Here is a 14,944-nt window from a genome sequence, read left to right on the forward strand (position 1 = left end):
GAGGTATTTCCTTGTGTGCTTAGGAACATTGATGGACAAGTCACAAAAGATGCCCATATAATTCTGTCATCTCACAGGACACTGTATATTGTGCCATGCTGTTGTTGTTATTCAGCAATTATGTGAACCTGCAATAGTAATTATATATGCTTTTTAAAAGGTGAAGCTGGAATGGAATAAAATACATGTTTTAAAAACAGGAGCTTCTTTATCCAGATACCCTGCCCTTCTTGCTGGTGGTCAGCTCTATCTCAACGTGAAGACAGAGTAATTTCTAATTCTCTTTGTCCTTACAGGTCAAGCCAGTTACTCATAGTAGAATTACTGCATCAGCACGGTTTCGAAAGCCGCTCCAGGAGCCCTACACTATTTTGTAAGCAGAATTTTATGTTAGTAAAATATCTGTCTTGTTTTGTTTTGTTTTTCTTTCTTAATTTCAGATGGGTTTTGCTTTAAATACTCTTCCAAACTATTTTACTTTGCTTTATTTCAGCCTGATTGCTAATGGAGATCTAATTAGCCCTGTAGTGCGACTCCTTATTCCCAGGAAAACACTGAATCACTGGGACCATATTCTTGAAATGGTTACAGCAAAAGTTACCCTCAGAAGTGGAGCTGTTCACAGGTATCAAGAAGCTGAACATTTGTGAGATACAGTTGATATGTTTAGGTATGTTCTTAAAACTCCCTAAGTAGATATAATGGATCCTTCCAGCTTTATGGGAAATTTATAAGAAAATTCTCTTAAGAGCTCACTCCCAACTCAAACCATTCTATTATTCTATGAAAATGGAAATATGTTTACTTCAAGTCACTTTCATGTTTCATTGCAACTGCTATTTAAAATGAAAAAAAAGCCCCTCAATTTGTTTCAACTGTTATTTCTTGATTAAATATTTTATTAACAGATATAGAATAATGCAATAATAATGCAATGTATTTAACATTAATAATAAAGTTGCGAATCATTATAAAATCAATGACCTGTAAACTCAGTAAAATGTTTGGAATATCCAATAATGGATGCAGTCCATTTTGACTGACTTTATGGAGGTCATTTATTTTACTCTGACATGTTTTCCTTTAATTTTGATAGTTCTTTAAAGTCATTGGGGCAAACAATTTCAAGAAAAATGTTTTAGATCCTTCGGTTTTTGAAGACCTGTGCTCAGTCAGTTCAGCCTCCTAATAAGAACCAGGGCCAAAGCTGTAGTTGAGGGTTTTCCAGTTCCAATATTTTCTGTTGGTCTGAATTGTTGTGGTATCCCAGGAGTAGCAAATGACATCTTGGATACGTAACTTTAAATCACCTTAAGGCCTGAAAATAAGCTCTCTAAAATATGATCTGATAGTTGTTGCAAGTTTTAGAGCAAAATGATATGCAGTCTCCATGACAAACTTTGCAGAGTAAGCAGACTGCCAAGGTGTGTACTGGCAAATTACTGACATTCCAGCGTTGCCCCATGCAGAGCACATTACAGAAATCCATTCTTCAGACAGGAAAGGGCCTTTTGTTGGAATCATTCTTTACAGCTTACACAATGTCTGAGGCTAGTCTTGCAATCTATTTCTCAAATCAGTGAAGGTAAAATGTTCATAATCTCTTTCAGTTCTTCTGATTACTTTCCCAGAGCTGATGCAGACCATAAAAGGTGAAGTTAATGCTGTCTGCTGGGTGTTAGCTCTCATCTGTTTTTTTCTTCTCAGTCAGGCATTTCCTTGCTTGTGTTATCAGGCTACTTAGCACTTTTACTTCCCTTAAACTAAACTTAAACACGTTTTGCAGTTTTCTGGATCTGATTCTCAGCTATCATAATTCTGAGGTGAACAGTGTAACAGCTGTTCACAACATCATTTTTTTCCTGCTTCTAGGTTGTTTAGGGATTTAACAACCTTTTGCATTTTATTCTCTTTACTTGGTATCACTCCTTGGTAAACCTGAATAATGTGTATGAAAGCATATGTAATTATATACATTTTTAGAATTGATTTTAAGAAGTTCCCTTCTGTATTGTTTTAATTATTTAAAAATAAGATAATGTACATTAATTTTTGAATTATTTAACATTTTCCTTTTTCTGGTTTTCTTTTAATGCAGTTTTCATTTTCTTTTCCTTAAAATGCTAGGAATGCATATTAAATACGTTAGTAAAGTGATTGCTGTTCTTTAATAAGTTATGCATTAATTTCTGGGGTTTACTGAAACTATGTCAGTGTTAGGGGAGGTCTTGTTAGACCACTGATTCTGGGAAGATATAATTTCTCATTAAAGAAGGGTAAGTGGAATTACGAGAACCTGCATTAGGTATATGGCAATGTTTCTTTTCTGAGTAATTAAATGACATACAAGGCTGCCAAGTCCTACGTAGTTTCACATATGGCTTTACAAGAAAAAAAAAAAAAAAAGAAAAAGGAAAAAGAAAAGATCATCCCCATCAGAATAGGGACATAAGTAATATGAGAGAGAAGACAATGAGGAAGTAGCCTTTCTCTTTGCAAAATTTTGCTTGGGGATGGAGTACAGCAACCTGGTTGGCAGGTATCTGTTGTGTGGACAGGCAGGTATTTGGGGATACTAGTTCCACAAGCTGTATCTTTGTTGTCTGCTTCGTTAGTCTGTATGCTTGCTTTGTTTTGGCTGCCACTTTTTTGGCTTGTACTCGGGAGGGAAAATGGGAGTCTACTGACAGCCCTCAGGATAAACCTTTGATCATTCCCCAGTGACCAGAAGACCAAGGACATCTTCTGCATAATACTAACCAGGGAAATATTAGCAAACCTAGGATGTGTTTGAATGGTTCAAACCAGGTGGGTGGGTAAAAAGCTTCAGAAGCAAGAGTTACAAGAATTGTGTGATACTTGTTAAGTCAATAGTTACTTATATATTTATCTGAAGTTCCTTTTTTTCTTGAAAAAATGCATTTTTAATTCCCTTGTCATATTCAGTGACTGATTATGTTTCATTCAGTTATTATGGTTATTATTTTTAGGATGAAATATACAACTAGAGACTACTAGATATTTGTCCATTAAAAAAAAAAAAAAAAAAAAAAAAAGGAGTTACATTAAGCAAACAACTTTTGTATTTTAATATTAAAACATAATCAAAGAGAAAGATCAGGTACAAAAACCCACAGTCATGTTTGTAAGTGCATTACATGCTGTGTAAGTACTGTAAGTACTGCTGTGTATATGCAACACCATACAAATATATAAAACTACTACAGTACACCGATTTGCGTTTTTTCATGCAAGTTCCACAAAGCAAAATGTAATCTAGCAAAATACAGTCAGATTAATTCAGAAATGAGCTTTTGCTTATGTCTAGATTGCTTTTTAAGATTATCATTGTTTGTGTGTAACTCATGTGATCTGAATGGTAATGAAGCATAAATTTTTCTTCAAATTGTTGGGATGTCTGTGAAATTTTTGCATTAGTAAAGAAAATACAAAATATAAGTAGTACATACAGAATGCTTCAGAGTTAGTATACTTTTTTTATTTTCTTTGAGACATTTGCTCTTTGCTCTTAGAAAACCGAAGTACTTCTAGGTGCAGTACTTTTCTAGGTGCAGGATGTACCTAGAAAATCAAAGTGCTTTCTTGTGGAGAGCATAAGAAAGGCATGGAGATACTGGAGCAAGTGTAGCAAAGGGCTATGAAGATGAAGGCCTTGAAGGTGCATGTTATGTGAAAAAGGGTGGAAAGAGCTGGCATTGGTTAGCCTGGAGAAGGCCTAGGGAGGATCTTACCAATACATCTAAATATTTGTTGGAGATGAGTGAAGAAGTCAGAGACAGGTTTTTAGTGGTGTCCAGTGACAGAACAAGAGACAATGAGAGCAAACTAAAATACAGAAAATTCAACCTAAATAAAAGAGAGAAAAAAAAATACTGTGTCATCAAATGCTGGAATAGGTTGCCCAGAAAGTTTCTGGAGTCTCCATCCTTGCAGGTTTTCAAAACGACTGGACATAGCCCTAAGCAACCTGCTGTAATTGCTCTTGCTTCTTTACAGGGCACTTGGACTATACAGTCTCCAACAGTCCTGTCCAAACTCAGCTATTCTGTGGTTCTCTAAGTGGTTCTACACATTGCATTTTTTTTTTCTGTATTTATTCAAGATCATGCCACTATGTGTATGAACTTAAAAGGCAGCTTTTTCTCTGTTCAACTGATGTTTTTTTTGGATTCTATAAGTCATGGATGTTCTCAAGGCAGGCTATTTATATTATTCATAAAAGGTTCTCTATGTACATGCATGTATCTTATTATATCTCCTAATCTTATTATTTCTCCTTGCACTATTGAAATTTATGAATAACACATAAAGTAGCTCCTGTAGTAGGCTTAGAGAAAACAATTTAAGATGGCCATTCAACATTCCTGCATTTAAAAGTCTTAGAATCATAGAATCATAGAATGGTTTGGGTTGGAAGGGACCTTAAAGATCATCTAAGTCCAACCCCCCTGCTATGTGCAGGGACACCAGGGATACCAGGTTGCTTAAAGCCCCATCCAGCCTGGCCTTGAACCCTGGGGCATCCACAGCTTTTCTGGGCAAGTTGTTCTATTGCCTCACCACCCTCAAAGTGAATAATTTCTTCCTTATATCTAATACAAACCTACTCTGTTTCAGTTTAAAACCATTACTCCTTGCCCTATCCCTACCTGACAAAGATTCCCTCTCCAGCTTTCCTCTGGCCCCCCTTTAGGCACTGGAAGGCTGCTATGAGGTCTCCCTGTAGTCTTCTCTTCTCTTGGCTTCTCTTCTCCAAGTCCCTCAGCTTGTCTTCATAGGAGAGGTGCTCCAGCTCTTGGTCATCCTTGTGATCCTCTTCTAGACTGGATCTAATAGGTCCACATCCTTCTTGTGCTGAGGGACTCAGTATTTTAATGCAAAAGTGATAATGTTGGCTTTTTAATTTAAACTTAAATATTGTCAAATTTTGGAATGTGCTTCATAGGAAAGAGATTCATTCATTATAGAATGTTTCCTCCTTTCCTTATTGCATTGATTATCCATAAATAAAATTACAAATTTGACAGTGATCCCAATGAAGTGATTGGCATAGCTTGGAAATAATGTGTTGTCATGCATACTCCCCTCACCCCTAAGTCCTTAATGTTTCTTCCTTCTCAGTAAAGTGTGTGAACAGAAATGATTATGGTGAAAATCTATCTGGTGTTAAAGACCTAACTACAAGTAATTTATTCTCCATACTTAAGTAGAAATTGTGAGAGTATTTTATCTGCCATAGTGCTTCATATTTTATTAGTTCTAACTATGATTAGTTTAACTGTGATTTAGGTTATTTTGCTATGCCATTTCTTGTCATTTTTTATGTAGCAACTTATCATTGTATTCACTGTACTTTATTGGTTTTCAGATCTGAAAATATACATGATTAGATCAGCATAGCTTTCAGTACTTTTAGTAAACATGATGGAATGATAAGGTTTGTTATTATAAAACTCTCTGTGTCTTTCAGACTTTACACTTTAGATGGAAAACTTGTACAGGATGGGTCAGATTTGGAGAATGGGCAGTTTTATGTTGCAGTGGGTAGAGAAAGGCTTAAGAGGTTGCCATATGGTGATCTGCTGTTTAGCAAATCTACAATAAGAAGGCCACAGGGGTAAGTTCCATACGTGTGTGATACGATTTTTATGCTTGTGTGCATGTGTATCAATTTATTTACAAAGTAACACCACTAAAGTCAAAATCACAATGTCAGAAATGTTTGTAAGGAATGGACGGATGGGTTTGTATGGATGCAAATTTTTATTGAGTACTTTTAAGAAAGTTGAGATAGAAATCTTTAATAAACGAAAAATATAAATTCAAAGTATTATTTCATATCGTAAACATTGTAAACATGCCATTGATCACGTTTCACACAATTTTTGCCAGATAAAGATTTATTTTGGCTTTTTTTTTTTTTTTTTCACTGGTACACAAATGAGATTATGAATTATGATCTGAATGACATTATGTGTAACTATACCTGTTGACATCTACTCTTATTTGGTTAGGTTTTAAGGAATATGTACTCCTTTAAGAATGCTTTAGGCTTGTGTCTTTTTTTCATTAGACAGCGTTACTGCACAATGGAGCCCTAAACAGGGTTTTAAACAGGGTAAGGAAAAAGGTGGGCTTTTAGTATCTTTGGAAAATGCAAAGCTAAATAGGGAGCCATTTCAATTAAATAAATGGAAAAAAATGAATGGAAATTTGTCACACAGATTGCAATAAATTAGGGGATTTGTGCAACAGTCTGCACATAAACTGGGGTGCAATTTATTTATTTATTATTTATTTATTTATCTTAGCAAGCAACTATAGACAATATGAATAACAAAGTATTTTGGGAAACAACGTTTACAATAAATAAATTTAAAGATAGTGGGAAATGTTGCTTAAGATGTGTTGATTAACTGATATAAACAGAATTTTATTGAAATTGCTGGAACTTTTCATGAGATTAGTTTTAAGTATCTTACACAGTAATTCACTGAATACTGCTCTGTGGATTTTCAGTACATAAATTGTGTATTTTGGGGAAATGTAATGCACTTGTTTGAATAAGTTCATTGTTATGCATTTAAATGTTGTCTAGTGAACAGAAATTACTGATTCTTAGCAAAGCTGTGCAATAGACAAAACAACTCTGTTGGCACAGCTGGTTTGGTGTTATCAGACTAGGTTATAGAAGGATATTGTCTATGATAGTGACAGTGTACAGAATACTAAGATATGACTTATTCCTACAGTTCCAAAGCATCTGTACTACCTCCAATTGTGGGATCTCGAAAATCTAAAGGCAGTGTAAGTATCAAATGCCATAATAAAGTTTGTTTCTGATTTTGCTTAATTCCAGCAGATGGAAAGTCCTTGTTCTTTGGGTTTTAATTAAATATGAAGGGAAAAAATCCTCAGCCACCTGGTGTAATGCTTATTAATGCTTGATGTATCTGTAGATATTTGCAGTGTCAGCTAGACAAAATAAATCTAAGAAAACAGATTTTTTAGATTCTCATATTTTAGAAAACCTTCCATAGCAAAGATTACTGTTGCCTTGAGGTCTTTCCTATAATCCTTTTCAACTTTTCAACTATATTTATGTATTGGTTCTTTTTTTGTTTCATTTTGTTTTGTTTTGTTTTTTCAAATTATACACCAAAAAGCAAAACACAGGACCTTTTACAAAATTTACTAAAGAAAATGGTGTTTCTGTATGCTGATTCTGATTAAGTCCCTAAAACTGCTTCCTGGCTGATCATTGTTTTATCACTAGCTAACAATTACTACACAGAGCTTGAGTATGCACTGTTTTGTGTCCCGTACAGCTACTTATATGTGTCCAAAATGAGTCCACTGTAGATTTCAGGAAGTGCCAGATCAGAATAGAAGTGTCTGTTTGCACCGGTTGCATACAAGTGTAGTTTACTGTACCAGTACAAGACAGCACAGCATCAGACTCATAGTCTGTCATTTTTACTAAGGCAGTTGGTCATATCCAACCACTATTAACAAACTAAAAAAAAAAAAACACACCCACCCTAAAGTCACTAAACAAAATAAAGTATACAAGTCTCTGTTCCATATTGCTGGAATGCAGAAGATAAAACCTCAATAAAGAATATGGTTTCATTTTAAATGTGAGTTTAAATGTGAGGTGAAAAGAATTGTCCATGACCCTTGCACAATGAAAGGCCTTTCTGGTGTGCAGTTTCTAAAATGGCATAAACTGTTCATGTCACTAAGCAAAAAAATAAAGCAGAGTATACCTGTCTTCCATGATTTAGCTAAGTCTGCGATAAGGTGAATGGTTCCAGATGCTAGTAAGATTTTCTGTCCTCTAGCACTTCGTTGTTATATTGAACATTTTGACACAACTGGATTAGTAAGACACTACGCATGCCATTGGACTGGCAGAATTAGGAGGCTGACAGCCACTAATGAGAGGCAACAATGAGGGTATTCAGTTGGTAAACTCTTAACCCATAAACAGCATATAACAGTATAAACTGCACCCTATAGGGCTACTATGTACAATTAAGTTTTTTATATTTCTTGTGAACAGATTTAGACTCAGGAAAATTTATAAATTAATAAAATCTCTAGCTATTAGAATTATTGATAAACTCAGGATCATACATACATCAAAGCTGAAGAAAATCAGGACCAGGTTTCTGTTCCTGTTTCTAGATACACAACAGAACAAGCAGAGGAATGGGCTGATTTCCTTGGAGGTAATTCAGAGGTGACATGCTGACAGACCCATTTCTAAGCATGATCCTGCTACACAAAGACTGTCATCCTCTTCCAGCCGTTTTTGATGCTTAGCAGATTAATACCCGTATTTCATTTACACAGGCAAAGAATTATTCACAAGTTATATATTGCATATCTAGTGACTTTTTACACATATGCATAGATGAGATACAGCTGTATATTATATGTATGCATGTATAGATTTGCCTAGCCATTTCTTTCATCAGACAAAACAATATTTCCTTTTAGTAAATGCGTGTTTTCTTCTGAGAATTGTTGGGGAGGATTTAATCAGTCAGATCATATAGCAAGTTGATAAGACAGTTATGTTTTTTTCAGATTGCATTAGATATCTTTTAACTGTACTGATTTTAAATTAATGTGATTCTGTAACACCTGATACCAACCCATAGATGTTAAAAAGTTGGAATAAAGTTAAGATATAAATAATAATAATAATTGAATTCATCAGTGATAATTATGAACACTTTTCCAGGGAAATGATCGGCAGTCTAAATCTACCGTTGGATCCAGTGATCCTGGAGAGAACAGTTACTCACCTCAGCCTCCAAAAGGGAAGGACAAGAAATGCCACAATCCAGAGGATTCTGTGTCTAGAGGACACTTTTCTAACAAATCTACAAAAGGAAAACAAACAAGAGTAGCAGCCTCCACAGGAGTCCTTCAAGATAATGGTCAGTACCGAGATAAACTCAGTCATAGCATAGTGGCTTTTTATCTTCTGTTAAACCAGTGAAACACACTGTTAGTATAGTTCTTGAATTGTCAGCTTACTCTGGCTGATTTACCTTACAGAAGTTCTTTTTGCTGGGAAATGTACCTATGCAAGATATTACAATTGAACAGGAGGCTGTGTACAATATTTAGAATATATTGCAAGTGAAATAAACTAATATGGACATATCATTTTTCTTTTGATATAAGTGTAATAGAAAATTTGTTTTGACCAGTGTCTTCCACTGTTCTGCACTGCAAAAAAAAAGTGAAGACAAGAAGCTGGCCTACTCAAAGAACTCTTCACTTTCTGTGAGGATCCCTGGTTAGCACTCTGTTTCTGTATAACAAAAAGACTAGGGAAGGACTCTATCAGGGAGTGTAGTGAAAAGACAAGGAGTAATTGCTTTAAACTAAAAGAGGGTATATTTACATTAGCTATAAGGAAGAAATTCTTTACTTGGAGGGTGGTGAGGCACTGGAACAGGTTGCCCAGAGAAGTTGTGGATGCCCTCCTCCCTGGAAGTGTTCAAGACCAGGTTGGATGGGGCTTTGGGCAACCTGATCTGGTGAGAATTGCCTCACCCATGGCAGGGGGGTTGGATCTGAATCATCTTTCCATCCCAAAACATTCTAGGGTTCTATGAAACGTAGTCATCAACATCCTCTTTCATAAACTGTTTTTCTTGTTTTGTGCTTTATACTTACCACCACCACCTGTGTTTTTTTTATTTAATGGCTAGAAGACTGTCCCCTCACTATAGATTCTGCTGACATACTGGGATGGCTATTTTTCCGCATTAGTAATAGTTTTAAAAGTAATTAATAATGGTCAATTAATATCTGTCAGTAGAAATAAATTATACTTTTCATAACATTTGACACCACTTCATACTGCTGTGTTCATAATTAAATGTGCAATAGTTAATCATGGTTTAAAACTTCAGTATACATCATCTAACAACACAGTTCTGTTCATCTGCATTTGTCTAGAATCATGAATTTTAAATTTACTTCCAGAGTCAGGAGCATTCTGTAAATCTGAGTTTTAAAAGAACAGTGAAATACAATCTTTGCAATGTAACAGTCTTTTTTTTTCAGAGTAAGATTGTTGAATTTCTAGTTCATTTCAGTCTTGAGTTAAATACCATTTTTATCCTGTTGTTGATAAGTGGATATAATTTTAGCCTATACTTTTTTTGATAGATTTTTTTTCTTGCTGAAGAATGGTGATTATATTAAAATTGAAGTGACTGGAAATGTTCATCCCTTATAACTCAGGAAATGACCGAATAGTTCCTTTTGCTTGAAATTATCATGGTGTGTCCCTACTTTTTATGGATTTAGTGGTTAATGCTAAAAACATTTAAGAAAGCAAGTAGCAGAGCTGACCTCTCAGAGGAGAACTTTCATGTTTGGCTTACCTATTTTAAAAGCTCAGTGAAAAGCTTTTATATTTAATGTTTATCCACTCTGGATACCTCATTTCATTGATAAGTTTTCAATAAAAAAAAAAAAAAAAGAATCATTATTTTGGGAAGTAATGGTACAGAATTCTTTACACAGAGCTCAAAATCCATATGTTGTGGTCTAGCATCCTCTTCAGAGTACTGAACTGCTCTTAGTAAAGACTTACCACAAAATCACAGCATGGTTAAGGTTGGAAGGGACCTCTGGAGGTCATCTGGTTATAGCCCCCTGTTCAAGCAGGGACACCTAGAGCAAAATGTCCAGGACTGTGCCCAAGTGTCAAAGCCATCTAGGCTGTAATTAGGTAGATCACAGTCAGATCTCTTACATTAAGAACAGACAAAGCAGGTAACTTTTCCTGATAGTTATAGTGACATTATATTGATTTTCTATATACATATATATATATAATTTTATTTTTTTTGGCCTGCACATTTTGAAGGTAAAATTTCTGGAGATGTCTTCTAGAAGTAAACAGACCACACTTGCCAAGGCAAGAAAGATGTGCTCTATGCCTTGTGGACATTGCATTAGTTTAACAGGTTTCTGATTGCTTCCTTTCTATTCCCAATGGTGAAAAGATTACTAGAAGCAGTAATAGGTTTTCCTGTCCTTTCAGCAGGCAGTGACTAAGAGTCGAATCTTACTTTGGAAATATAGTGAGACCTTTCTCTCTCCATATTTTGCATTATTGTTTCTCCACATGCTGACAGAAATGTTTGGAAATCCACTGAGTTTATTGAAGAAGTGATTGCTTGCTATTTTCACTTCACCTTTTCCATGTTTTATGAGTCTTGTGTATCTAGGAGAAGCTGTTCAGGGCCAATTGTCTGGTTTGAGCTAAAGTATATGTTGGGAGAAGCTCTCAGTTATCTCTGTCTACCTTTATTTATCCTCCATGCATGAAGACTTGCTGGTTGATGTGGGAATGGGCAGTTTGATGTCTGTGCTGTTCTGCATATCTAGACCTAGCTGGTAATGCAGGCAGCTGCTGAAGGAGATAATGTCTCTGGATTGAATTCAAACAACAGTATGGGATGAGAAATCGATAGCTGTGTAATGAGTTTCTGATGGTGTGCAATCCCTGGTCTCAGTTGATGAGACAGTGTATTGTTGATGAGTACAGCTTTCTTTTACAAGCACAAAACCCAAACCATTTCATCCTCCTGTAAGTCTTCAGGCCAACCACCGTTAGGATTGCAGGCTTAATAACATTTAGAGACTTTATCTTTCCCTAATTCAGTTCCCCTGTATTTGTTCACTTGGATCAAATGGAAAACATCCCAGGAAGCAGCTGCCTTAATATTCATATTATAAGGCCACTAGTTCAAAATGATTTTAAGCCCTGCTTGTATTTTAATAAGTACATCCTCATTATTTAATTCCTCTAGTTCAGCTTAAATGTATTTCTTTGCCAAATGATTCAAACTTAATTTCATGATGTGTTACTTTTTTTTCCCCCTCCCTTTCTGGCTCAGTTTTTTTTTTTTTTTTTTTTTTTTTTTTTCTGTTTCTCTGGAGTAAGTTGGACTTTATTAATATTATTATTAGGAATAACAATAATAACAACAACAATTGTAAATTATTAGTGTGATAGGAGTTCTACAGCTGGATTTATTCTTGAGCATATTTATTCTTGAGCAACCTACTAATGGTAGGTTTTATGTTACTCAGATAATAAGTTTTCTACTCTTTATGCATGCAGAAATATTTCTTTTTCTATTGAAACCTAGGAATGTAAAAGAGGAGTTAACACACTATGCTCTGCTTGGTAACCAATATTTATGACATTGTTTTGCTTTTCACTGTTCTTTCCCATGAAAATGAATAACAGGCCTTTCTCTGTACAGTCAAAAATACTAGGAAATAAACATCTCCATGTGTGATACAAAGGATTCTTAAACTGCTTTTGAACGTTTTTGCCCATATATGTCTGCTTGTGACAGACTCCAGCATTTGCAGACAAAATATGAGGAAGGAGCACAACCCTTGAAAAAACAGAGCAAGGGTCTTTTCACTTACATCTGACCCTGAGCGAGAGCTCCACTGCTGTTAGAACACAGGTAGCTTGTAATGACAGTTTAAAGAACATGTACTATACATGGCCCCAAAGTGTCATCATCTGTGAAGGTGTTGTGTCCTGATTGTTTTTTCTAGTCACACCTTAAGATGGAGTGACCTGAACTACAGGCCAGCAAGGTTGTGGGAGCTGAGAGCTGTTAGTGTAGAGTGCTACAACTTCAGTATCCTCTGGCCCAGATAAACCCTCTGTGTCAAAGATTTCCCTTGTGTCAGTGTCCTGGCATTCTCTCAGCTTAATGTTGGACCATGAAAATATAGAATTGCAGAGGTCAGCATTACAGCATATTTCTGTCCTTTATTATTTGGAGTGACTGAACTGCTGTGTGATTTGTGATGATGTTAAACTTAAAGGCATAGTATTATGTGACCTCATGCCCTGGTTTATATCAAGCTTGCTTCTTTATTTCTCACTAGCTGAATATTTTGCACCCATGGCACTATCTTGAGTTAAACATAGTACAGAAGCTTGATTAACTATTTCCACCAAATCATCTGTCTGTAGATGGGATGTGAAAGTCCTTAGTTTATTGATTTCATGTACATTTTGGATCAGAGATAGGCAGTAAAATAGTCCCCTTCAAAAGCTTTCCCTAGAGAGACTCTTCAGCCAAATGATCATTGTGAGCCTACTGACTGAGCTCTAGCAGTTGTGGATCTGAGAAATGAGTAGATGTATCAAAGTAAGCAAAATCTGAATCATTCTGTCCCCATCAGCATTGGCGTTGCTTTATATAGTGCATCATATGAGAGTCACCTGGCTCCATTTTGACCTGTGCAATCCTTTCTTTTTACCAAAAAGAAGCTCCCAGTGATGAATTCTTACTACATGTTTTTTTGCTACCAAAGGAAGCAAAACAGCTTGCCTCCTTTAAGCAGGCTATGGCTGGCTTCTCTGCCTGCTTCTTTTGACACACTAAATTAGCATACCAGTGAAACAGGACAGAGAGATGTCAAAAACATGCAAACATTGAAAATATTTTAATATCCAGATGATCTAATGTGTCTGTCATACAGTCTGTTGATCATGGCTCTGTAGGCTGCTTGGGTTCAACCTGCTGGACCATCCATTGTTCACAGGGACATCTGAATGTACTTACCACCTTCTTGAAAAAAAGAAAAAAAAAAAAAGAGGATTGTCACTTGCAGTGTTCTTCAGAATACGTGTTTTTTTACATCATTTGAGGGACCACACTCACAAGGTTGCACATCTGGTGATATCACAGAATCAGAGAATGTTTGAGGTTGGAAGGGACCTCTGGAAGTCATCTGGTCCAACCAACCCGCTCTGGCAGGGACACCTAGAGCAAGTCCTCCAGAACCATGTACAGACCACTTCTGAAGATCTCCAAGGACGGAGACTCCACAACTTCTCTGGGCAACCTGTTCCAGTGCTCACTCACACACACAACAAAGAAGTGTTTCTCAATGTTTAGATGGAACCTCTTGTGTTCCAGTTTGTGCCCATTTCCTCTTGTCCTGTCACTGGGTACCACTGAAAAGAGCCTGTCTTTTCCATCTTTGCACCCTCCCTTCAGGCACCAACCTTATAGACATAGTCTACAGACTATATACTTTCCCACCAGGACTGCTAGATTCTTTTGTGCTGATCTGCTTTCCATCTGGGTAACCCCCAACATATACTTGTGCCTGGGGTTGTTCTTCAAAGGTTGTTCCTTCCCCTAGTCTTTCAACTAGTCTTTCATCCTAGTTGTTGGGATCTGGAATTCCACAAGGCTGGTTTTGCTGGTTAAAACTAAGGCAAAGAAGGCATTCAGTACTTTGGCCCCTTCATTATGACCAGGCCCCCTGTTTCATTCAGTAGAGGGCCTACATTCTCCCAAGACTTACTTTTGTTATTGATGTACTTGTAGAAGTCTTTCTTGTCACCCTTGACATCCCTGGCCATATCTAATTTTACATGGACTTTAGCTTTCCTAACTCCATCCCTGGATGCTCAGACAGTGCTTCTGTATTTCTCCTAGATTGCTTATCCTTGTTTTCAACCTCTTCAGGCTTCCTTTCTGTATTTAAGTTCGGCCAGCAGCTCCTTACTGATCCGCTCAGGCCTCCTGACATTTTTGATTGACTTCCTTTTTGTTCAGACGCATTACTCTTGAGCTTGAATATTAAGTAGCTTTCTTGTGCCTGTCATCCCTCTAGGTCCTTATCCCTTGAGACTCTCTATGGTCTTTATGGTATGATCTTTAAGGTCCATTCAACCCAAACCATTCTATGATTCCCTGGTTCTTGCAGGAAAAGATGTAGGATTCTGCAGGAGATGGCATGGAGTACAAAGTCAAGATGAACCACTATCAGAATATGTTTTTGTCTATTTCTTTAGCCATGTGGCGCTAATATGCACGCTTCCATTTTTAAGCAC

General features: G+C 36.3%; 1 protein-coding gene across 1 annotated transcript in view; it reads left to right on the forward strand.

Moving 5' to 3' along the window:
• DCDC2 (doublecortin domain containing 2) overlaps positions 1-14,944 on the forward strand; it is a 62,252-nt gene that overhangs the window by 21,383 nt on the left and 25,925 nt on the right. The window contains 5 exon segments of the mRNA XM_068674718.1: positions 297-373; positions 494-625; positions 5,492-5,638; positions 6,774-6,828; positions 8,774-8,972. Coding sequence (XP_068530819.1) covers positions 297-373; positions 494-625; positions 5,492-5,638; positions 6,774-6,828; positions 8,774-8,972 — 610 coding nt within the window.

The sequence above is a fragment of the Anas acuta genome, chromosome 2 (genome assembly GCF_963932015.1).
Source record: "Anas acuta chromosome 2, bAnaAcu1.1, whole genome shotgun sequence".
Lineage (NCBI taxonomy): Eukaryota > Metazoa > Chordata > Aves > Anseriformes > Anatidae > Anas > Anas acuta.